We start from the raw sequence: 23,880 nt of genomic DNA on the forward strand, positions 1-23,880 counted from the left end.
CCCCCGGCGGCTGCGGCGCGAGTAGTGCAGTCTGCGGCGCGAGCGCTCTTCCTGGACGGAGCAGGTTTCTCCGCCTGCGGGAGGTGGAGGCGAGCGCAGAGGGAGCGCAGCCCGCGTCGACGCAGCACGTCAAGGCAGCAGCTGAGCGAAGAAGCAGCAGAAGCAGAAGCCCGCATTGCCAGCCGCGCGCGCTCGCCCGTCCTTCTTCTCCGTCAGGCATGGCGCGGCGAGGTGGGCTCTGGGCGCTGCTGCTGGCGGCGCTCTGCGGCGCGCTGGGCGCCTTCGCCTTGCGGCAGCAGGGCTCCGAGGCGGAGCAGCCCGAAGCGGCGGCGGCGGCGGGCGGCGGCTCGGCGAACCGGCGTCGCCGCCTCAGCCAGGAGGACGGCATCTCCTTCGAGTACCACCGCTACCCGGAGATGCGCGAGGCGATGGTGTCGGTGTGGCTGCAGTGCTCGTCCATCAGCAGGATCTACACCGTGGGCCGCAGCTCCGAGGGCCGCGAGCTGCTGGTCATCGAGCTCTCCGACAACCCGGGCGAGCACGAGCCTGGTAAGGGAAGCCCCTGACGCAGCCCCCCCCCCCGCCCAGGTAGTGCTGGGTTGGGGGTGTCCTGGGTGTCTCCTCTTTCCTCCACCCCACCGGCCCCATTTCTTCCTTTGCTTTCTCAGGTGGAATAAACAACCTCTCTCCCTTGCAAATTCCTGCCTTGTTTCTCAGCATTGAGGTCACCGCGATCCCCTTGATGGCGGTGGGTCTATTTCGGGGATCATGAGCTCATGCAGGAAGGAGAGTTAGGAGACCTTTGAAATCCTGGCCATGGTGACCCCCTTTTATGGCAGAGAGGGTATAATGTGCTGTGTTCCCAGTATGGTACAATGTGCTGTGTTCCCAGTATGGTTACGTGCGTGCGCAGACCTGGAAACGCATGCAACGGATGCTATGGTGATAATGATAATCTTTCCTGGTAACCAGGCTTTGAGGATCTCTGCCTACACCTTCGCAGCCATGATTTTGACTCGGCTTAGTGGGCTGGCTGAGCTGCTTGTGTGATGGCAGAGGCCACGTGCGGCGCATTTCACCATGGAATGGCTTTGGATGGGCAGCTGAAATCTTCCCGGTTTAAGGGAATTAGTTGGGAAAAGGATTCATCTGTGCCAGCCTTATTGGAGGGGGAAGAGAAGCAGGTAGCGAGCCATTTGGTGGTGGGATGGTTTCTTATAGACTTGAATCTCCAGATGCCATTGAAGCTGGCCCTCCCATAATCTTCCACCACTGGCCATGCTAGTTGGGATTGATGGGAATTGGAGTCTTAACTACACCTAGAGAGCCACAGGTTTCCCATCCCTGTTATAGATCAAGGTACCAGCCACATGTCAGGTTGCATAAGAAGGCCTCTGTCTTCAATCTTTAAAGAGCCAGTAGCCATTGATGGAAAGAAAGCCGTATATGTATCATGACTTGGTGGAGACTAGCTCCATCTTTTTCTGTCTGTCTCTCTTCACACATGCTTGCGCTTGCACGCACGCACGCACACACACAATGTTAAGAGAGTAACACAGTTCCTCCTATTCAGAGAAATGCTTCTCCACAGCAGCTGCTTGATGCTGCTGTAGTAGTAGCTAAAATTTCTCTGAATACATGAATCGGTCAAATAATACCGATAATACCCATGCTGGTGCTGCCAGGTTCCATGGTGGCACACAGTGGCCAACAATATTTACCGTACAGTCTGGCTGGTAAGGAAATAGGTTCACACAAAAAATTATTTATTTGCTTAGTGATTTGTAGCCTGTTTTTCTGTCAAAACAATTCACAAAGTGGAACAGAGTGACAGAATTGTGACATCCTCCTGCCACTTCAAGATATTTACTTTTTTAGCGACAACCATACACACTGAAATAGTAACCTCTCTCTCCCATCTGCCAGTAGACTGTGGGTGCCTTGAGACGGGAGGGAGACCTAGTGCCCGATGTGGCACTACATGCTTTTGTTTACTAGCTCAGTTCTTTATTATTTAAATACTTTCATTTAATTAAACGATTTCTATACCACTTTTCATTAAAACACAAAAACAAATATCAAAGTGGTTTACAACCTAAGAAAACATTACGGATGAAGATCAAGTATAAAACACACATTTTTAAAATCAGCATAATTAACAGGAAAGTATGATATTCTTTTAAACATCAGAACGTTACAGATAAAAATATACAAATACAAAAACACAATAAACTCTCCAAAACAGCACCACTAGTAGCTAAACAAAATAACTGAGATAAGGAGCTGCACCCATCCACAGTGATGCCTCCCAAATGCATCCTTAGCAGTCTTCCAAATCAAAGCCTCACATTTGTGCATTCCAACCAAGCATACAGATAATTAATCCCCAGTCAAAAAGTTATTGAAAAGTGAACGTTTGGTCTACAAAAATACATGGCAGAATTAAGCATAATTTACAACCAGCTCATTCATTCTAAGGCAATGTAGTGTCATATAACTAGCAACAAGACTACTCCCATCTAGACTCCCACCCTCATAGGGTTGTATTCTATACCGGTTCAGTGTCTCACACTGAGTGGTACTGAACAACTTTGAAACGAACAAAAGCATTATAACTCATATTCTCACTTCAGACAGCAAAAACTACCCAACAAGGCTGGCTCAAGACATTTTGGTGCCTGGGGCAAACCACAAAATGGCACCTCCCTCCCCACGAAGGAAGAAGTGGGGAGTTAAGATCTACTGTACATCCAAATCTGCTACCCCTATGGGCCCTGCCACCTGAGGCAGTCACTTCACTTTGCCTCATGGGTGGGCCAGTCCTCCTACCCAATATTACATCACTTCTTTCTCCTACTTGGACAATACATTCCACAGCACAAACTTAAAGAGGTTGGTGCCCTCATGCAAACTTCAAAACGTTTGCACTGTAGTGTGGCAGCAAGCCAGATAGCCATAGATGTTTTTCTATCCTCCTTCTGGAATCAGTAATGAAGTGCTGGCTGGTTGGCATCTAGGAACAGAGTGGGCAAGCAGATGGAATGGCCCAGGAGCTCTCACTAGCAGCAGCAGTAAAAAAAATCAAAAATCAAAATCAGAGCAGGTCAGCATCCAATTAGTTGTTGAAAACAGAGATCGCTGCAAATATCAAAGCTGCATGAATCAACACATGGGGCAACAGGCAATATAGCAATAGAAGTATAATGATGAGATACCATATGAATGAAAACATTTCCATTTTCCATAGCCTTTGCTGTCTATTACTGTCTGCCATGGTAGAATGTGGGCTTTCTGACCACTTGATTGTTATTTATTGTATTTAATGTTTTCAGCGGCATTACATATTCTGCATTGTATTTTCTTATTTGCTTTGAGGTGCCAGGTGGGATATAATTATTTAATCAGTAAATAATGAACATACAATTTTCATAAGTCAGACCTGCCAAACGAATATCTAGACCTTTGACAGCATCAAAAGATTCTGATGATAGATGCATACACCAGGCAACAGTGATGATGAATTCTAGAATATCTCTCTTACTGCAAGATAGAGCAAATGATAGAATGACACTCAGGATTATACATTGACTGATGAGCACCAGCTGTATAAGAATAAATCGAGTTAATTAGGAAATCATTGTATAATAATGGATAACTTGCTCTGTTTTAAAAGCCCCGGGACACTGGGAAACCAGTGTGGACTTCTTCCTTGCTTGTACCCTTGAATTATGCCAAGGTTCTGGATTAGGTTCTATTCACTTCAAGGGGACTTCACAGTATATAGATGACCTTATTTGTTGGCCACACACAATGTCCTGGTTTGCAGCTTTCTTTTTAAAAGCTTGCTGAGCTCTTGGGGATGGGAAGCTTGAGGTTAATTGTTCTGCTCCTTTTATGATTTTTCATGACAGCAGTTCTGTGAGAGCCAGTGCTTAGAGTCTGTATGGAGCATGACATATGACAAGGCAGGGTTCGTCTTCTTGACTTCAGATCTATTATCCCTCAAACTAGCATTTCAAAGGGAAGCTGCCCATTGGCTACTGTGTCGCTTTTAGGAGAGGACAGTTTTTATGATGTCCATAGATGGAAATGCTGGGTCATGTTAACAATATTTGTGAATGGTGAAAATTGTGTTAGGCTGCAGTCTTGTATCTATTTATTTGGAAATAAATCCTATCGAACTCCATGGGGCTTATTTTTGAGTAGACGTGTACGGGATTGCACTGTTAATGCAAATGTTAATGTGTGAAACTTATTATGTAGTAAGTCTGGGATGGGAGTTGGAATATCATTCTTGTTGAAGCAGTGCTCCTGCTGTCTTTGTCGTCAGCAAGTTGCCTGCTGACATATTGTAATTGTATTGTACTGAAGTACATGGACATATGGAGGCTGAAAAATCTTGGTTGTGATGGGTCTGACATTAAAAAAGAAGAAGCACAACAGAATGTTTTATATTTAGCATTCCTGTTAAAGCAACCAAACATGTCCCATAATCTAAAAGATACAAAGAGGCTCAGCACTTTCTAAAATTAGTAAACAAGTGCTTTTAACTATAAACTAAGATTTAGGCTTGCAATATATCAGGAAATAGGAAGAAAAAACAAAATAAAATGGATTATACAGCCTCCATGGTATCATCAATGGTACTGATGGACACTTCTCAAAGAACTAATGCTATGGCACTAGTCTGCATAAATTAGAGCAAGACTCAGAAGCTGCTCTGCTGCTTTTTTGTGGTAAAGCTACAGAATGTACCAATTGTCCTTCATTGCCTGGAAAACCCAAGTCTTCAAAAGTTTTCTTTTCGTTCTTCCTAGGAAAACCCTGGCTCGCCTTAAGATTCAGCCACATGTTCTGTCAAGCCAAAATAGTTCTTAGCTGCTAGCAGGGCTTAATCTTTGTTTGGTTGTGTGTGCCTTTGAAAATTCCCAAAGCTGTACGCCTTCTAAGCTGAGCAACAGAATGATTTGACTTTTTAATTTGCCAAAGCTTTATTTTTATTAGAAACTCAGTGTCTTTATACCAAGAGATCAGTGAATTAACCTTGGGTTTTGTGAATAGAGGCTTGATTGTGAGAACTCCCAAGTCTATTGGGAGAACAGTGTAGGAGTGATGAATACTGCAAGTGTCAAGAGCTAAGGAAGACATTGAAGGGAAGGAAAAGATCAGGAAGAAAACCTGCTTGGGACCATATGTTTGTGAAACATGCACACCATGTAAGGATGAATGGGGGGGGGGGTTGTTTCAAGTATGTGTGTATGTGCACACACTTATTTAAAGGGAAATATTCCACAAAACAGCTTATAACATGTTTAAAAATACAAATCCAGGCTTATAAAACTGTTTAGAAAAAAACAGCAAAACAATAAAATCAATGCTCAGCAACAGCAGCAAGGACTTATCCACACTCCACTAAACAGCCTCCATTTAGGACCCTTCCCTGCCCATTTTATCCCCCCCCCCTTGAATTTTTGTTAGTATTTCAAATATACATTCCAAAGTGTCACTGGTATCTAGTCTGGATGTTATACAAAACAGAAAAGGCAGTGGTCTGTGACTCATATTTCTGTTATTCCCATCCCTGCTGAAATTGTATGTAGCATGAATTTGTGGGTCTTGTCTCTGAGGAGTTCTATAGGGGTTGTGTCCATGAAGGTTGGAACCCCCCCCCCCAAAAAGTGAGAAAGGTATCATAACAAGGCACTACTTCATTACAGGCTGAATGCAGTTATGCAGAAGACTTAGCTGCATTGAAATAATTTCTGTACATTAAAGTGTTTCACCTTGTCAATTAACCATCATACAATCATGTTCAAAACCTGTGTCGTCGTGGGTTCCTCGTTGTACTCAACATTTCCAGGTTACTTGTTCTACATGATTTTGCACTTTAGGGGCATCGCACCATATTTTGGAGCTTAGGAAGTGGCTGAGAATTATGTTGCATGTTAAGAGCCTAGCAATCCCTTTGCTAGCACAAACCATGGCAGTTTCCATAGATTTCTGCCAGCACAAGAATTGGGTCAGCCTAGGTCTCCATCCAAAAGCATGGAAATGGCATTTGAACCTGAGGGGAAATTGCCACTTTGAAGGTAAGATTTGAACTTGGGACTGTCACTTATCAGAGAAGATAGCTTGTAGATGCAACTACAGTGGTACCTCGGGTTACAGACGCTTCAGGTTACAGATGCTTCAGGTTACAGACTCCGCTAACCCAGAAATAGTACCTCGGGTTAAGAACTTTGCTTCAGGATGAGAACAGAAATTGCGCCGCGGCTGCGCGGTGGCAGCAGGAGGCCCCATTAGCAAAAGTGCACCTGAAGTTAAGAACAGTTTCAGGTTAAGAACGGACCTCCAAAACGAATTAAGTTCGTAACCCGAGGTATCACTGTATGGATGTCTTTAGATTCGTGCACCAGGCTCAGCTATTTCAAGAGATGCTGAAGTTAGATTAGAAGGTCAGTTTCCACAAAGCTTATTCTAGTTGCATTTTTAAAAGTGGTTTTAAAAAGTAGTTACATCCCACCTTGTTTCTAGAATAACAATAGGCACACTTAGAACATACATTTAAAGCATTGTGATACCACTTTAAACATTCATGGCTTCCCCCAAAGGATTCTGGGTGTTTGCTAAGGGTGCTGAGAGTTGTTAGGAAACCATCTAGTCCCTTAGAGTTCCCTGTGAAGTGGGATTGGTCATTATACCACTCTGGGAATTGCATTTCTGGAAGGGGACAGGGGTCTTCCACCAGCCCTCAGCACACTTATAAAACTAAAGCTCCCGTAATTCTTTGGGGGAACCAGTGACTATTTAAATGGTATCATAGTGCTTTCACTGTTTGATGTAAACGTGGCCAATAGGTTAAGTACTCTGTGGAAGGCCAGTTAGTTTGTTAGACTGATAAGTTAACAAGTCTGGTCAGCTGTTGCAGTCATATATAATGCACATGTCTTCTGTCTGAGTGCATACTTCAGGGAGCTTAGATTTCATGAACAAGCTATACATACATACATATATATACAGTATGGGTTTATGTTGTTCTTAATCGTCTTGCAAAACTTAGAAAGCACAAATTAATACAGTTGTTGCTCTTCTGTTTGATTTATTGAAGGACACTGAATAAGAATGTTGCTTGTTAAATATTGTGAGCTATGCTGATTCTTGGAGGAGGTCTGGAAAAGGAAGAGGCTTAGCCTGCCTGCTAAAACTTATGTCGTATAGATCTGTGCCTCACTTTGTCAATATGCACATGAGCATATTTTGTTTCATGTATATCAAGCTGAACTTTGAGACGATCATTTAGGCCTTAAAGTGAGCCTCCAATTGTTCATTGGCAACAGAGGCTTACTATCACCGCCAAGCAGCTGACTGCACTACAAAGTTCCCTAGCAGGGACTCCATTTTGCAGCGAACCCCCCACCAAAAGTAGATCTTGAAGCTGGCATGAATCAGCTGATTGGCGGTGACTTCAAACAACACTTGAATCAGCCTGGCTCATCCTTTTGTTCAAGGGAAAAATGAATCACCTGATATCATGAAGTCAGGTGGTTGACAGGTGGGTGCCTACCCCCACCCCACCTGCAAGAGTGGCCCACTGTGGGTGAAGGAACCCATGATCTGGCTGCTGGAGAGAAAAGGTTCAAAGGTAAAAATTGCATTGCCTTGAGCTGCAGTTTATACATGGGATTTTTTTTTTTAAAAAAGAAGCAATCTTGGACATATTTGAAAGGTAATATTGCATCGTATTATAGCGTGACCAAGAAATTGAACCCTGGATGAGGTTGTGCAAGAGAAAGGGCAGGACCATACATATAGGACCATAGAGTAAATTTCAGCGACTGCAGTCACTAGGGGTGAAGAAAGCAGATGGAGAGAAACATGTTGAGGTATTGATTAGATTGCACAAGCAACTAATCTGATTTCCAGAAGGCATCCCAATCCCAGGAAAACAAGATGTTACCTTATACAGACCATTGGTCTATCTAGCTCAGAGTTGTCATTAGTATACTAATTGTCAGAAGCTCTCAAGGGTTGCAGGCAGGAGTCTCTCTCAGCTACACCCAGAGATGCTGGGGATTGAACCTTGGACTTTCTGCATGTAAAGCAGGTGCTCTGCTTCTGAACCATGGCTCTTCCCTAAATATTTCTACCTGTGTTTTGTGTGCCAGCATAAAGTTACTTTAGGGTTGGCACATTTGGACATATTGTCACATGGCTCTAGAATATTGCTGTTGAAACATCATGTCCTCCTGAGGACTAATGGACTGGTGTCATTCATAGGTAGGTAGATAGATAGATAGATAGATGATAGATAGATAGTTTTAACATTTCCCATAACATCCATATTTTATATCTTTTTTTTACAACTTCATTTAACCTTCAGGCCTCCTCCCTTTCCTCCATGGATTTCTAAAATCATGGGGTCAAGTATGCTTCCCCACTTTAATTCTGACCACCCTTTTAATATACTCCAGGGTGGTCTTTTAGCTCGCCACTGCTTGTTAGTTAATAGAGGTTTACTCAGCAGATATTAAAATAAAATACAGCGTGTTCGCACTCCTTGTAGCTTGTAGAAAACTTCCTGTAGCTCACCACAGCCGGGATGGACCTAATGGACTGGTGTCTTGAATTAGTTGTAAGAAAAGTTTTCCTTTCTAAAAAAAAAAACCTCAACAACATAAAACCCTTTATTTAAATACCCTACAAAGTATACATTAGAGACAAGAATAGTTCTCCAGGAACAGATCTGCCTTATTGTGTCATTCTTTTAAAAGTATCTTGGCAAATCTTGAAAACCAATTATGCACTTAAAAAAAATACAGAGTGGCTTTTTTCCTAGACTCTTCTCCTAGAGCTGCTAATTGTTAAAAATGGGAGAATGCCAGCTTTTGCTTGGCCAAAAGTCTTTGATGGTTTATTGAATGCTAGCAAAGGGTAATAGATTTTTTTGTGTGTGAAAAATGTAACTGGACTACAGAGTTCCTATTTACTGTGCCCTTTCTCAGAGATAAGTAAAACAAAAACGTAGACCTCAGGAACAAGTTGCCCCACAACACCTTGTCTGGAGAACTTACATGATCACAGGCTATATCTTGATTGGAATTTGCTAAATGTAGTTTTGATGTTGCAGCTCATTTTGACCAACAATATAAAGGGGTCATATAAGCTGTAGTTTCCATTGCCTCACAAAAAAGTAATAAGTAATAAGCTGTCTTACTCCTCCGTATCCGATGTTGCTTCTCTGTAATAAATGGTTTGTGTCTTCCTTTTGCTAATCGGATCAAAGCATGACGGATGACTTAAATTATCTCATCTGGATTTTTCACAGCATTTCACACCAGCAACATGAATCACAGCAATTGAGGCAGATGATGTGCAAGAAAAGAGGAGAGTGACTTATCTATAGCATACTGCATTGCCTAGATAATGTAAGGCTCCTCATGGCAGAGGACCCAGAAATTGTAGGGATATCCATGTAGGGATATGTAAGGACTTTCCATGTCCTAGTGGTTCAAAAGTCAAATGCTGCCTTAGTCTGGAGGGTTGTTACTTTTGGCAGTCTTCCCTGGGATGCCTGGATTAAGTTATGATTCTGAAAACCTACAACATAAAGTGGCTTGGGACTATGTTGTCTGAAACAATTGCATCTTTGCTGTGGCCTTTCCTTGGCATCATTCTCACATACTGAAGTAATATGCTGGATTATATTAAGTTGTCATGCACAAGGCACGAGAGGCTCAAAGCAATTTATTTATTTTAAAATTATTTTTATTTGCCATTCTCTGGAGGTTTGTGGTACCACTACATTTTCCATGTTGTTCACTTATTGTTATCTTTGATTACTTTTTATTCTGACTTCCTCTGGTGGTAACTGACAAGAGCCCTGTTGGATCAGTCCAGCATCCTGTTTCATACTGTGGCCAATCAGAGGCCTTTGGGAAGCCCATATAAAACAGACCATGAAAGCAATAGCTCTTGTCTGGTGTTCCCAGCAAATAGTAATTTGTAGGCATACTGCCTAGGAATCAGAGGCAGGCAGTGACTTTAACTAGAGTTGTAGAATCTGATTACATTTTGGTCAGCCCTGGCCCTTGTACCATGGATGGTTTCCATGCTCAATTGCTTTTCTTGGTGAGAAAATAGAGATGATGACTGTATACACATTCTCCTTCTTTTGACGGATTCTGCTGTAATCTACAGCCTTCTCTGTCTCCGAAGCCCAAGCGTGGGGGAATGGAACATAGCAGCAGTCAAACAGCATCATTCCTGATACAGCTGTTGCGGCTCAGATATTTCTTGGTACTTATAAATAGTGGCATTCAGTTGTATGTCATTTTTATTCACCTAGCTACAGAAATTCCATGTGCATACAACAATGTTTTGTTCTGCTGTAGTTATCTGGCTTGCACGCCAGTGAAAATTAAGCATGCCTGAATCTTGTGTGTGTTTTAAAAACTAGAACCTAGTTACTAGGTGTTGGCTTATTTAGCATTCTTCAGTGTTTGAAATGAGTTGATCTCACTTGGTGCGGAGCATAATGGGTCGGCTTTCTATTAAATGTAGCGCTTAAGCATGGGGCTAAAAACCTGCCATTTGGCATAAATATAGGACAAATGCAGTTTCAGTCAAAACCAGAACCCAAGTAAAATGCTTTGCAGCGTCTTCAGCAAGGGGAAAAAAAAAAAAAGATTCTGTAGGCTGAAAGCCACATGCTTTGCAATTGGTTGATCAACATGTCCACCAGTAGTTTTTTATCATCATCTTCTACTTTTAACATGTTGGCACTGTCTGACTTCCCCATCATAATTCTGATCACCTTACCTGACTTGCATTTGTATTGCTCTACCTCTAACTGAACCAACCACTGGAATGTGGCCCTCAAGCTGAAAAAGGTCCTCCCCCCTGGTATATGTGATGGAGGGCATTTCCATCTCAACATATCTTCATTGTAAGGGAAGCTGCAGGCATGGTGCTTGAAATAGAGGATCTGTATGTGCTGTGGAGCTTTAATGCCAAAAGAGGCACTTAAAGTAAGGAACACTTGGCAACTCTCTTAGGAAGTAAGCTGGTGCATGAGGACAAAGAATGAGTCCTTTGGGGATATCTTAAAATGTCTGAAAATTACATGTGAGTAAAATTTAAACATGACTCAAGAAGATATATTCCAAAGGTCTGTATGGGATGTTACAACAGCTGAGGGGCTTGAATATTCATGCGCTATTATTGTGCTCTCCAATGTGGGGTTTGGGGCTGCACTTTGACCGTTTCTGCTACAATCAAAGCACTTAAGCAAACTCCCTTTCCCCCAAATCTCTTGTAATATCTAAATAATCTTTTACTCACTTAAACTCCCCAGCGATTCAAAGGGCCTTGTTGAGTTCAACTTACAGCAACATTTTTCTTTCTCACTGGTGAAGCCATAAAAATGTGCACGCTGAGTACTTTTTAATGAAGGTTTTTTTTATATAGGGAATGGGTGTATTTCCTGCATTTGGCAATAAATGTCAGTTTAATTTACAAAAAGTTGTAAAATGTTTTGGAAGTGCACTGGAATCTCTACCTTTAAAGGGATGCTTTTTCAAAACAAAAAAGATGTTAGCAAATAATTGGCTCAAATAAAAAGAAAGGCTGCCATTTTAAGAAAGTGCTTTAACATTATTTTTAAAGATGCTTGTGGGTTCATCCAAAGGTTTTATCTTTTGCAGTTATTTTTTAAATTGATGGAAAACAGAGATACTTGGATCTGTGAAAATTCCAAGGCTAAGGCATGTATACAGATGTTCACGCAAACATTTTCATTAAACAAAACAAGATATAGTGAACATATTTGTTGTTTATAGTGGCTTCAAAAATCGGTGCTTCAAATACGACCATGTTGCTATTTTACAGACTACCATTCAGGTTAACAGAAGAGGCAAGCATGATTATATGCATCAATTTGAGTTGACTTCTGTGGCCTATTTATTTGCTATTGTAATTGTAGGAATGTTGATGCTACAGTGTAACATCTTGTTTTGGTGTGTTACAATATGCTGGATTGTTCCTCCAATAGACAGTTAACTTAATAGAGGCTAATAAAAGAATTACTTTAAATTAAAGGAACTCTGTGCCAAAGAGAGATAAGTACCTTACTTGGAAAATTCCTCCTTGTGTGTTAAATACCACCCATGCAGAGCTACACTAGAACTATATAGAAAGTAATCATTTGTTCTAGTGAAGCACTTGGCTCTTAGGCTAAGCTTGTTGCATGGGTTTTAACACTGAACAGATTCTCTAGAGAAGTTTCTGACCTTGCCAGAAGGATTGGATTCAAAGACTTTATATACTCTTTTCATATTTCCTAAGATTTCCCCAAGCAGCATGTTGTAAAAACATTATTGAACCTCTTCAAACATTGCGAGTATCAGTGCTAGAAGGAAAAAGGGGTGGGAGTAAGAGAAGATGGAGACCAACATGAAGGTGTGTGTGTGTTTAGGTGAAGGTGAAAGAAGAGGACTGGAAATTTTCCTATTGAAAGCTTGCACACTTTTTCAAGAATCCTGGAGCCTTTCTCCTTCAAACTGTTTGACGGTTAAATGAGAGCCTTGGAAAGTGGTAGATGACAAAGACTGGGTGGCCGCCTCTCAGGGGTGATGTAGTGGTGGATTTTGTCCTTTGGCACAGGTTTGACTAGATTGGGTTTCTCAAGCTATGTTCTCACATCGGTTGCATTAAGTATTCACATATACTTCATTTTTAACTGTATTTTTTATTACTTCTTTGATTTATTATATTGTATTTTATTGCATTATAATTTGAATTGTATGGGATTGTGGTATAATAAAATACAATATGTAAGAAATAAAAGAAGCAATAAAACCATTAAAAATCATATAGCAGAGTACATTACAATTTCCGCAACAGGCAAAAAAATAAAATAAAAATTAAGTGGTCCACCAAGATCCTTGGCAATTTTCAAGTGGTTTGCAGGGGAGAAAAAGTTTTAGAACCAATGGAACTTCCAATTTTATGATCTAGCTTGTAAAAAACATGGGGGTCAGAGTGTTTGTTACTCATGACTGCTGTGCAGATTATGTTCGTTTCCCTGAGGCTTTCAAGGCTGCAGCTCAAAAAGACATAAAAGAAGGTTTCATAATAATAGTTAAACTTGGTGGATTGTGTCCAGTGTTTACTCATTGACTTTGCACTTTTACAACTCCATTCCAGTTGCATTTAATAGAATTTGAGGCTCCGCTAATTTGGGAGAATGTGGTTGTACTTGAATACTTATGATATGTTGTGGGACTTTTGTCCAGCTAAGAAAGGTGAGTTATTTCCAGATGGATCTAGGGGCCAAATGAGACATGACATTACAGATTTGTGACTGGATCCTCTCATGATGTGAGCCTTTGTTTCTATAACTCCTAGTAATCTGAATGTGCACCCTTTTAGCTTTTCTGTACCTCTGATGTGTTGCTGGAGAGCAATACTCTGCCACTATTTTATGTGTTCCCTCGCACCTCGACTCTAAAACAGGAGTGGGAACTCCTCCAGATGTAGTTTGCCCTCCAGATGTAGTTTGACTCTCAACTTCCATCTGCTGCAACCAGCATGACCAATAGGCCTGGTTGGGAGCTGTAGTCCTGCAGCATATGAAGGGCCAAAGATTCACCACTCCCCCTGTAAAGGTTTCCTTTTGCCTGGGAAAAGGAGCAAGTGAGGATCAAGAGCACAGGGCAGATCAGGTTGTAAGCGTCTCACCAAAACACTCTCTTGGAAATAGACACGGGAGTAGCCCTCAATCGCTATTCAGCTGGCATGGGATCTTATATAAGCATGTAACCTTCCTCAGGGTCTCTATTCATCTGTATATATTGTGGATATTTTGTTTTTCGTTAACGGCATTAGTTGTGAGATTTTCATACCTGAGAGCAGGTGTTCTTGAAGCCAAGTCACTGAGAGTTAGGAGTCTGATTTCTTTGTATGGTGCACTGTGTTGCTGGCTGCATTTCCCTCTGCAAACAGACTCTTTCTGTCTCTTTCTGATAGATGGAGCAAATACTTTTCTTCCTGTGGAAAATTTGTGGCACTTGCAGAATCCTTCTCTTCTTTCCCTGCCCTCCCAAGTTTGAGAAGCCCCATTTAAGCCACGCAGAATGTTCCTTCCCTGGTTTATGATTTTGCAACAGCTGATATCAGTTCAGCCTCATGTCACAAGGCGTGCCATATGGAAACTGATAACTGCATAAATCTGCATAGGATAAACGAATTCAGGCTTTCCTCTCAGTAAAATCTCTTGAAATGTAGTTTCCTAACACAGGAGAAAATATACCTGGTTGCATTAGTAGTGTTGGAAAAGAGGTACTTGGACTCACGCAGGCCCATATGACTTGAAAATCGTGGAACTGTCTGAAATAGAAGTTGCTATGGTTACAGAGAGGATTAGCCGGCTGAGGCTGCTTCCATTGGTCTGCGACTAGCACAAGTTGCTTGTTTGAGTAGCATTAAAATGTTGTCTCCTGCTGCTTTTATGTCAAGACCATCTGGTGTAGGCAGCATTTAAAGGTGCAGCCCTGCTCTGAAAAACGCTGGGCAGCATGGTGGTTTTTTTTAATTTGTTGTAAATGGAGCTTATGAGGTTCACAAGATTTTCAAAGGGGGCAATGGCACCTTAAAAGATTCTCAGTACGTGTATAATAGCAAAACATGCTATTGGCACAGCAAGCTGCCACAGTGCCTATTATGTTGACTGCACACATATGTACTCCTGTTTATTTCTTGGAGGTGCCACCTGTTTAATCAACTAGTATTTAAAATGTCTTTACATGTAGGAAATCTCTGTATATAAATTATTCTGGTATGTGGAATTTGCTGGCAGTTGAGGAGACAATTTTTGCTGTTGGAGGCAATATATCTCTGAATGCCAGATCTTGCTTGCCAGCTTCCCATGGGCAAATGGCTGGCCTCTGTGAACAGAACGCCAGAGTAGATGGGCTCTTATTATAGTTTCAGGATTTTGCTTTAACTGATTCCTTTAGTGTGAGAGATGTTACCTCTTCATGTTTATTTATAAAGATCATACAATTCTTCAACTCTGATTTACATCAGGTGCTTTTGGATTTCCACATATTACCCCCCCCTTTTGCTTTAGTGATTTATGCTATAGCAGTTCATTATTCCCAAGAATGGAAAAATAGACGATTGGTTCCAGTAATATCCCATTCTAAACAAAAGCAGATCCCATCAGATTACACAGAAAAATGTGCTCTTGGGGCCAAACATTGTGTTATATATCTTGCACTAGGTGATTTTCAGGAGGTTAGCACGAGTGTAAGACAACAGAGAATTCAGCCCTCTGCATTGAAACTCAGCCAATTTAAATTCAAATCTTGATGAGAGCAGTACTAGGAAACTGTTATGTAGGGCAGCAGGAATGTGCTTCTTATTTTAATTTTGCTAATACTATACATTGCACATGCACACATGATTTTGTCCTAGGTGGTTTGAGTGCGTTGCAGAATGTAAAGTGTTTTCCTGCAGAGGATGCTGCAGCATCAGACAATATCAGGTAATGAGCTGGGGGGAGAGATGTGTTTCTTGTGGGCACTTTTTCTTTTCTTCTTCATACCTACTTCATTTATATGCTTTCATGGTTGCCAGGCCCATTTAGTTTTGTTAAACAATTATTTTTTTTTTGCTTGGGCAGTTGTGCAACTGAAGAAGAAAGGGGATGGTCCTCCTGCAAGGACAACCCACCCTTTAACTGAATAATCCTGCCCAGTGTGAGTGGCAACCCATCCTAGGACCTGCTCCATCTCCTGCAGAAAAAAAACTTATCATGGGTTAGTCCAACATTTCGTTTAACTGTGTGACAGGGCAGTTGCGTAATGAAGAGGGGTTTTTATCTGCTTCGCTAATCCACAGATTTCTAAGCCTTCCTATTAGAGCTTTGGCTTCAGTGCAGTTTTATTTTTAATTATTTAGAAACGCAAGAGTTGCATTCAACACTGTATGAGCAGCATTCCACTCATGCAGTGGGACTTCCTCTTCCTTACCCTTAACACCCCTAAGATCTGCTGCAGAGGAGTGGATCTGTTGTGCAAGCAGAAGTCTGTTGTGTGAGCAGAACAGCAGTGTTGGACACAACCCATGATTTTTAGTCTGCCTGTTGTCTTCATTGTGAAGATGATTGCATTAAGAAAATAAACTTGTTTGTATGTATACACTCTTTAGCAAGGAGCAGACCCTCTTGAACAAGTTGGCCCTGGACCCAATGGATTGTGACAACTATTGCCCATTTGAAACAACTCCAGACATTTCTGGATAAAAGTGGATTCATTTCAGCCTTGGGACTCAGCTACATTAGTAAAGAAAAAATGTTGTACAGTATATGCGTTATAACACTGTGACAACAGATGGCGCTGTGGAGCCCCGACTTTAGCCAGTGTGATTTCCCATTATGAAGTTTACAATGCGTTTTCCTGAAATGCTTTTTTTTGATGTGTCTAGATCCAGCCTTGGTCACCTTGATGGATGACCTTTATAGAGAGAAGCTCAGGGAGAGTGCAGCTCTCCTCCTTCTGCTCAATGTCTTAGTCACTTTTGGTTCCATTGGTCATGGTATCCTTCTGAACTGATTTTGTGGGATGGGTATTGGTGACAATGTTTTTCAGTGGCTGTGTTACTACCTGCTATCTCCAAGTAACAGCATTGTGAGAGTGTTCTCCAGCTGCTTGACATTTGTGCTGCAGAGCACGAAGGGGCACTTTATTGTCCCTAGTGCTATTCAACATCTATATGAACCTGTTGGGAGAAATCATTGGAAGTTTTGGAGTGAGAAGACATCAGTGTACTGATGATACCAAATTCCATTTGCACATTACATCTGAGTCAGTCTATGCAAGCCCTGGGCTGATACCTGGATACAGTGTGTGTAATTCCTGTTTCTGGGAGATAGATCAGCTACCTTTTCTGTATGGGGTTGCAGGTCCTCTGAGCAGGTGTGCAGCTTAAAGATACCCCTTCATTCATCTTTGTTACTAAAGGCCCAAATGACCTTTATGGCTAAGAATACATTTTACCAGCTTCTTCACCCACGCCAACTGCTCACTTCCATCTCTAGACTGGGATAGAGAGACCACAGTGGTCCATGCATTGGTAACTGCCCTGAACTCATTTTGGAGGATGGGTGGGATAGAAATATAATTTTAAAAAATAAAATAATTTTCAAGACTTAATTACTGCAATGCCCTTCATATGAGACTGCTCTTGTATCTGGGCCAAAAGTTGTGGCTATTGGCAACAGGCTACTTATTGGCCAAGAGAGCTGCTCTGATTGCCAATTTGCTACACAGCCAGGTTCAAGGTTATTGTGTTAATTCACAAAACGCAACACAACCTGGGCCCAAAGAACCTTAAGGACCTCATATTTAACCTCATATCTTTTGGTAGGGCACTTTTTGCAGTCCCCAGTCTTCATGATGGACTAAGCCTTTAGTGTGAAGCTCTTTTCAAATATAATGAGTCACCCCTGGTTTCTTTTAGATAACTTTCGGAAGCTGAATTGTTCAAATTGGTCTTTGTAATTTGAAGTTTTGCACCCACCAATGTATTGACATGCTGTTGATGTTTTTTTAGATATTACAGTAGCCTTGTATTTTTTTGTCTGTTCTGTTCTGTACTCTTTTATGTTATGTACCACCTTGTTATATTTCTAATGAGAAGGCAGTCTATAAATATTTTAAGAAATAAAAATAAATATAAAGTATGCTGTTGTGCGTCTGGCACTTGTATTTTCTGTAGAAGTATATAAAGTGGATGGGTGGGTCTATGCAGGAATGAATGTAAGAACAGTACAGAGTTCATAGTGCTGTTTCAGATGGCATCTTCACCTGCAGGCTATGAATTTGCTGTGGATGAAGGAAGAATGCCAGAGTGCTGTGTAAAAAAAACACCTTGATTAAACCACATAATTGCATCAACTTGTCAACAAGTAAATTGGGCCAAGTGAACTGGAAAAGTAGGGGCAGGAACTGCGGTTTGCCTGGAACTGTAGACAGAATCCACAGAGAATATCACTTCTGTGATTTAACAAGGCCATCTTTCTTTACTTTGTATGGGGTGGATGTCTTTTAAGTTATGAAGATACAAGTGAAAATGTTTGTATGCAAGTGCCTATTTAACCAGTATAACCCCCTTTCTCTCTCACACACATGCATATCCCCCCTCCCATTTTGATCTGTCTGTATTGCCCAAGGGCTCTTAGTCTTGATGAGACTTGCCTTCCTGATGCTTTCAAGCAGCATGCTGGGACATGGTCCATCAACCACATATAGATGCTCCTTAAGCCCTTAAAATAACCTCCTAGATAAGACTAAGGCTTCAGTTTTATATCCACTGCCTGTGAGTAAGTCCCATTGAGCTCAGTGGGATTTACTGCTGAGCAGACAATGTGGGCTTGTACTGTAAGTAGGATTTGAAGCCAGGCTTGATTGATTGAATGATTAAGCAGCACACTGCGTACTTGAGCAGGCTCAGTAAATCTAGCTGCACTACTCATGTCATGTCCTTATTTATAGACATAGATATATACAGACATAGATAAATAGACTCTATTTATTAATGAAGGCCCCAGTGGGGGATGAAGCCATGGCTCAGTGCTAGAGCCCATTGCTTTCATGTAGATTCAGCCTGCAGTCCTACACACACATAGGAATACGTCCCATCAATCTCAAGTAAACATACATAGGGATGTACTGTAAATTTCTAGCATCTCCAAGTAGAGTTGTGGAAGACTCCAGTGTGACTTGCAGCATATCTCCAGCATTTCAGCATAAGTAATACCAAAGATCCAATGTCATACGTTCAAATAAATGTTCCAACAAATAACTTTGAGCCAAATATTGATTTCAATTTGCATCATTTTCTGTACAGGTAAAATCAATACAACTGAAGAAAGGAAGTATTGTCTTTGTTTTTAAATGATGCACAAATATGTCTATAAGAGGCGTCATCTTAGCAGAGACAATATTCCTGTGTGCAGCAGAAGAACAAAGGTATCTTTCAAGATGATGCTTGCCCATCTGCAGCTTTTACAAGTCTTTGTATTAAAAAATACTATTTGAAAACAAAAATCAAGGAGATCTCTATCATTGATTTGAGGAGGATTCCCATGGCCAAGAGATTCTGTAGTGAAGCAATAGCCATAGCAGAAGCCTTGCCAGCTGGCAGAAGGTTTGGTGGTGATGGAGAGTTTTGATTCCAACAGGAAGGAAATTATTCACCAGCTTCAGGGCTGACATTGTACTGTGCCCTTTTGGGGTCATGTCCAGGCAGTGAAGGTCCTTAGGATCCTATATATCCATGTCCTCCACTGACATACCACTCTTCCCACCAATGTTTGGTGCAACATGTATGCCCACACAGCTTTCTGTGGGTATTCAGCGGTGCATGTTCTGACATCATGAGTGCTTCCCACTGATAGGCTTCTCTCTCTGGCAGAGTGGCATTTATGCTGCAGTCCGAGGAAGCATATCAGTTCTGGAAATCACAAGAGAGAGAGTGGCTGTTTTGCTCAGATTCTCTTTGTATGCTTTCTCAAGGCATCTGGTTGGCCACTGTGAGAACAGATGCTGGACCAGATGGATCACTGGCATCCTCCTGATTCTTATGCACCAACAGCCTCTCAGCTGCCCTTTGGTCAGTTTCAGGATTGCTCTGCCCGAAGTTATTTTTACAAAATAATTTCATACAGGTGTGGAGAACCTTTGACCCCTCCCAAGATGTTGCTGAAATACAATTCCTATAATCTCTGGCTATTCACCCTGCTTGCTACAGCTGATGTGAGCTGTTGTTCAACAACCTCTAGAGGCCCCACACCTCGTTTAATGTAACCAACTAGTCAGTTAACTCTTGAGAGTCCCATGGACTGCAAGAAGATCAAACCTATCCATTCTTCAGGAAATCAGCCCTGAGTGCTCACTGGAAGGACAGATCCTGAAGCTGAGGCTCCAATACTTTGGCTACCTCATGAGAAGAGAAGACTCCCTGGAAAAGACCCTGATGTTGGGAAAGATGGAGGGCACAAGGAGAACGGGACGGCAGAGGACGAGATGGTTGGATAGTGTTCTCGAAGCTACCAGCATGAGTTTGACCAAACTGCGGGAGGCAGTGGAAGACAGAAGTGCCTGGCGTGCTCTGGTCCATGGGGTCACGAAGAGTCGGACACGACTAAACGACTTAACAACAACAGTCAGTTAACTGTTGCAACTTTTATCTATAGCTATGTCTTTGGTGCCAAGATCCAAAGAACTAAGCAATTTGTTTAGAGAGCTCAAGGGCAAGATGTGTTTTCTCTTTCCATAGCATTAGCCCTTCTCTGCCCTGCAGAAGTAAGGAGAATGACTTTTCTATGTGTGTGGTCAGACTACAGAACTGTCCACTGACAGAAACCCACTTTTTCTATTATGTATAGATGCTGAGTGAAGTCTGTTCTCTGATTCTTGTGTTTTGAGTTCTTGGCTGTTGTGATTATTTAATCTTCCGTCCTGATACTTTTATCTGATGCTTTGGATTTTTATTATGACTGATTGTTAAGCTACCCCGAATGCCATTTATAGCAGAAAGGCAGCATGCTGCATTTTCAAAATCAATTGGTCACATCGCTTTTAACTGTTAGTATTGAATGATAGTAAACACATGACTTTACTACTACTTTGCCAACTTCCCCTTCTTGAAGAAAGTTGCTTTAGGAGCTGTCTCTCTTTCCTGGATTCCTGCCAGTCTGGACAAATCCTAAGGGTAGTCTTGGGCTGCAGTCTTTTATGCAGGCCACTTAAACCCCATTAGTGTGTAGTGAAGTATTTGCATAGCAAAGCAAATTATCATTTCTTTTGATGGCTTCCTAAGTCTTGATTTTCAGTGCTGACAAGCATTTTTAACGTGCCACAGCATTTAATAAAACAGGGGATCTGAGCAAGGAACACAGCGACTGCACAAACTGTTTCCCTGTGCACCCAAGCAATTAACATGTCATCTTTCCTGTGGCAACGCCCCAAGAAAGGAGGCAGCGATGTCTGGGCTCATTGCAGTTAAACTAGCTGAGTCTCAGTTCCAAGTGCCCTATTTGTCTTGGGACATCCTGCTAGAACTACTAGCACTGCTGTAGTGTGGTAAAATACCAGTAGCAGGGTGAACCCAAAGGAGTGAAACTCATTTAGGGAGCAATAAGGGTGTGGGTGCCATCCTTTGACATGTTGCAGAGAATGGGTCACTCACTCCTGAGTGAGAGACAGAACCACAGCAACCCATTCTGTTCATGATGTCAGAAAGATCCTGGTCAGGGATAGTTAGCCACTATGACTCATGCACTGGTAACCTGACATTTAGACTACTGCAATGTGCTTGATGTGAGGCTTCCTTTATGGATGGTCTGGAGGCTGTAGCTGGTGCAGAATCCCATAGCCTGGGCAGTGAGTGATGCCCTTTACTGGGTGCATACCACACCAGCAACCTTCTCTTGCTGAACAACCACCAGGAGTTTAAGTCTCACCATTGTTCCTTTGGTGCAATTCTATTTACCTGCCCTATAGCTGATGCCACATACAGCATCAGGTGTGGGGCAGGAGGGCATTGTTTAGGAAAAACTTATTCATGGGTGGACCAAATTAGGACTCTTTTGGGCCTAATTTGGCCTGCAGGTAGGAGGTTGGCTTACACTTTTCATTGGGAAAGGAGCATGACAGAGTGGATACGGAAATTTCAAGCAGTTTGTTTCGTTTTGTAGGAACTGCAAAATAAGAAGAAGCAAAGAGCAAAAAACACCTGCATCTTCCCTTGTCCTGGATATGAGGCATTCATAATGTGCAAGATAAAATGCACAAACTCTAAGGTGCAAATTGTGGAAGAAGGGACAGCCTAGTTACTATTGATTTAGCATTTTTAAATGTCAGTAAAATGACACTGATTTAAATGACACTGATTTGTGTGTGCCTGTTTGTGAATCTCAGAGGGAATGTGAAATGAAAGGGAACCGAATCACTTTGATCTTTTGTAAATGAGGAGCTGTGTGATGTTGTATACAGTGATCCCCTTTTCATCCTTCCTCAGCTTTCAGTAGGGAACTTCTCCATCGGATCTAAAGTTAGACAGTCACAGAATCCTGAGATTCTTCCCCCCAGCCCTGCCTCTCAGTTCAGAACCAGGATTTTGGGGCTAAAGCAAAATTGGCAGGGGAGGAGGGAGAGAAAGGAAGTGAAGAAGGCAATCTAACAACTCTCCTGGGACTGCTCCACCCCAAAATGCACGTGAAAGATCACATTTCATTTCTTCTCCCCTGCAAAACTCCCAGCATATGGAAAACTAATGCATTAGGTAGACGCATATAGCCAGGATTTTTGTTAGGGGGGCAGGCCTTTTTTGGGAGGGCAGAACCTCTGTTACCTATATATTTTTGTTGCTTTGGGAGGGATGCTGCCCCTCCCTGCACCCCTTGACTACGCCCATGGCCAGAAGGCTTGGGTAGAACTCTTCTTCCTGAATTGTTATCTTTCCACAGGCAAAAACTGGGCTGGATGCAGTCCCATGATCCTCTAACCTGCATTCTAAGGTAGCACAGTCCCATGAGGTATGAGCCATATTTTTAACTTTCTCATGATGAAATGCTTAATTTCCACAATAAACTTTAACCTGCTAAATTTGCTAATGAACTTCCAAATGGACTAAAATAAGAATTTTGCTCAAGACTGGAAGGAAAACTAAATGATCATTTAGATGAAGGCAGAGGGCTGCCCTGGTATGATTAAAATTATTGATTGTGGCTGGGTGTGAATTGGATTGACGTAGAGTGGTACTTACTAGAAATATTATGGGAGTCTTTATTCAAAGTAATGTAAGAATCTCTTCTCACATGAAGAGGACTTTCTGAGCAGATGGGTGGTTTTTAATTAGAGAAGAAAATGGAATGTTTTGTGCCTAACCAAACTGAAGTTTGCCAAATACCGTATTTTTTGCTCCATAAGACACACTTTTTTCCTCCTAAAAAGTAAGGGGAAATGTGTGTGCGTCTTATGGAGTGAATGCAGGCAGCGCAGCTATAACTGAACCCAGCAGAACAAGAGTGAGAGCTGCGCAGCGCCTCTTGTTCTGCTGGCTTCCCAGCGAAGCAGGAGGAGGAATGGAAGGGAGCCCTTACGGGCTGCTCAGCTTTCACTCTTGCTCTTCTGGCTTCAGCGATAGCTGCGCAGCTTGCTCTGGCTTTTCAGGGAGGTGGGAGAAGGGACAGAGGGCAGCCCGTCAGTCCCTTCTCCCACCTCCTGGTAAAGCTAGCAAGAACCGCTCTATCTTTAAAGAGCCGCGCCGAGCGAGAGTGTCTGCAGCTCTTGCTGGCTTTTCTTGTTTTCCTTCTCTAAAAACTAGGTGCATCTTATGGTCGGGTGCATCTTGTAGAGCGAAAAATATGGTAAATGGTTTGCCGACCTTGAGATACATCAAAACCTGATAAGGAGAGGGCATATCTGAGACTCTGCCAGTCAGAGTAGACAATGATAGATCAATGTATAAGGTAGCTTTGTATGCTCATACTGTGGGTGTGCTCAACACAATGGAGAAGATAGCGATATTTGGTGGAATTCTAAGAAGCACTTCAAAGTAGTGAAATGAGGTGCTTACCTGAGTGACAGTAGAAGGATGACATTTACTGTACGATGCCTTGGGAAATGAGCTCATGCAAAAATATGCGCAGCAGATTGGCTGGATAAAACATGAAGAGCTTCCGATTCAGAGATCTTGAAAGCGGCTATATAAATATAAATCAGCATGTTTTCTACAACTTTAAAGCGTTTTTTTGAAACTGACAGAGTGGTTTAAATGTGAGAAGGCTTCTTTTTTATCTTGCTGAAAAGCGAC

At 42.0% G+C, this 23,880-nt stretch overlaps 1 protein-coding gene across 1 annotated transcript in view; it reads left to right on the forward strand.

Annotated features, from left to right (window-relative positions):
- Positions 1 to 23,880, forward strand: part of CPE (carboxypeptidase E) — a 65,663-nt gene continuing 41,783 nt past the window's right edge. The window contains exon 1 of the mRNA XM_083457421.1: positions 1 to 549. Coding sequence (XP_083313547.1) covers positions 219 to 549 — 331 coding nt within the window. The 5' untranslated portion in view covers positions 1 to 218. The remainder of the gene's footprint in view (positions 550 to 23,880) is intronic.

Source organism: Podarcis tiliguerta (genome assembly GCF_965153285.1).
Source record: "Podarcis tiliguerta genome assembly, chromosome: 9".
Lineage (NCBI taxonomy): Eukaryota > Metazoa > Chordata > Lepidosauria > Squamata > Lacertidae > Podarcis > Podarcis tiliguerta.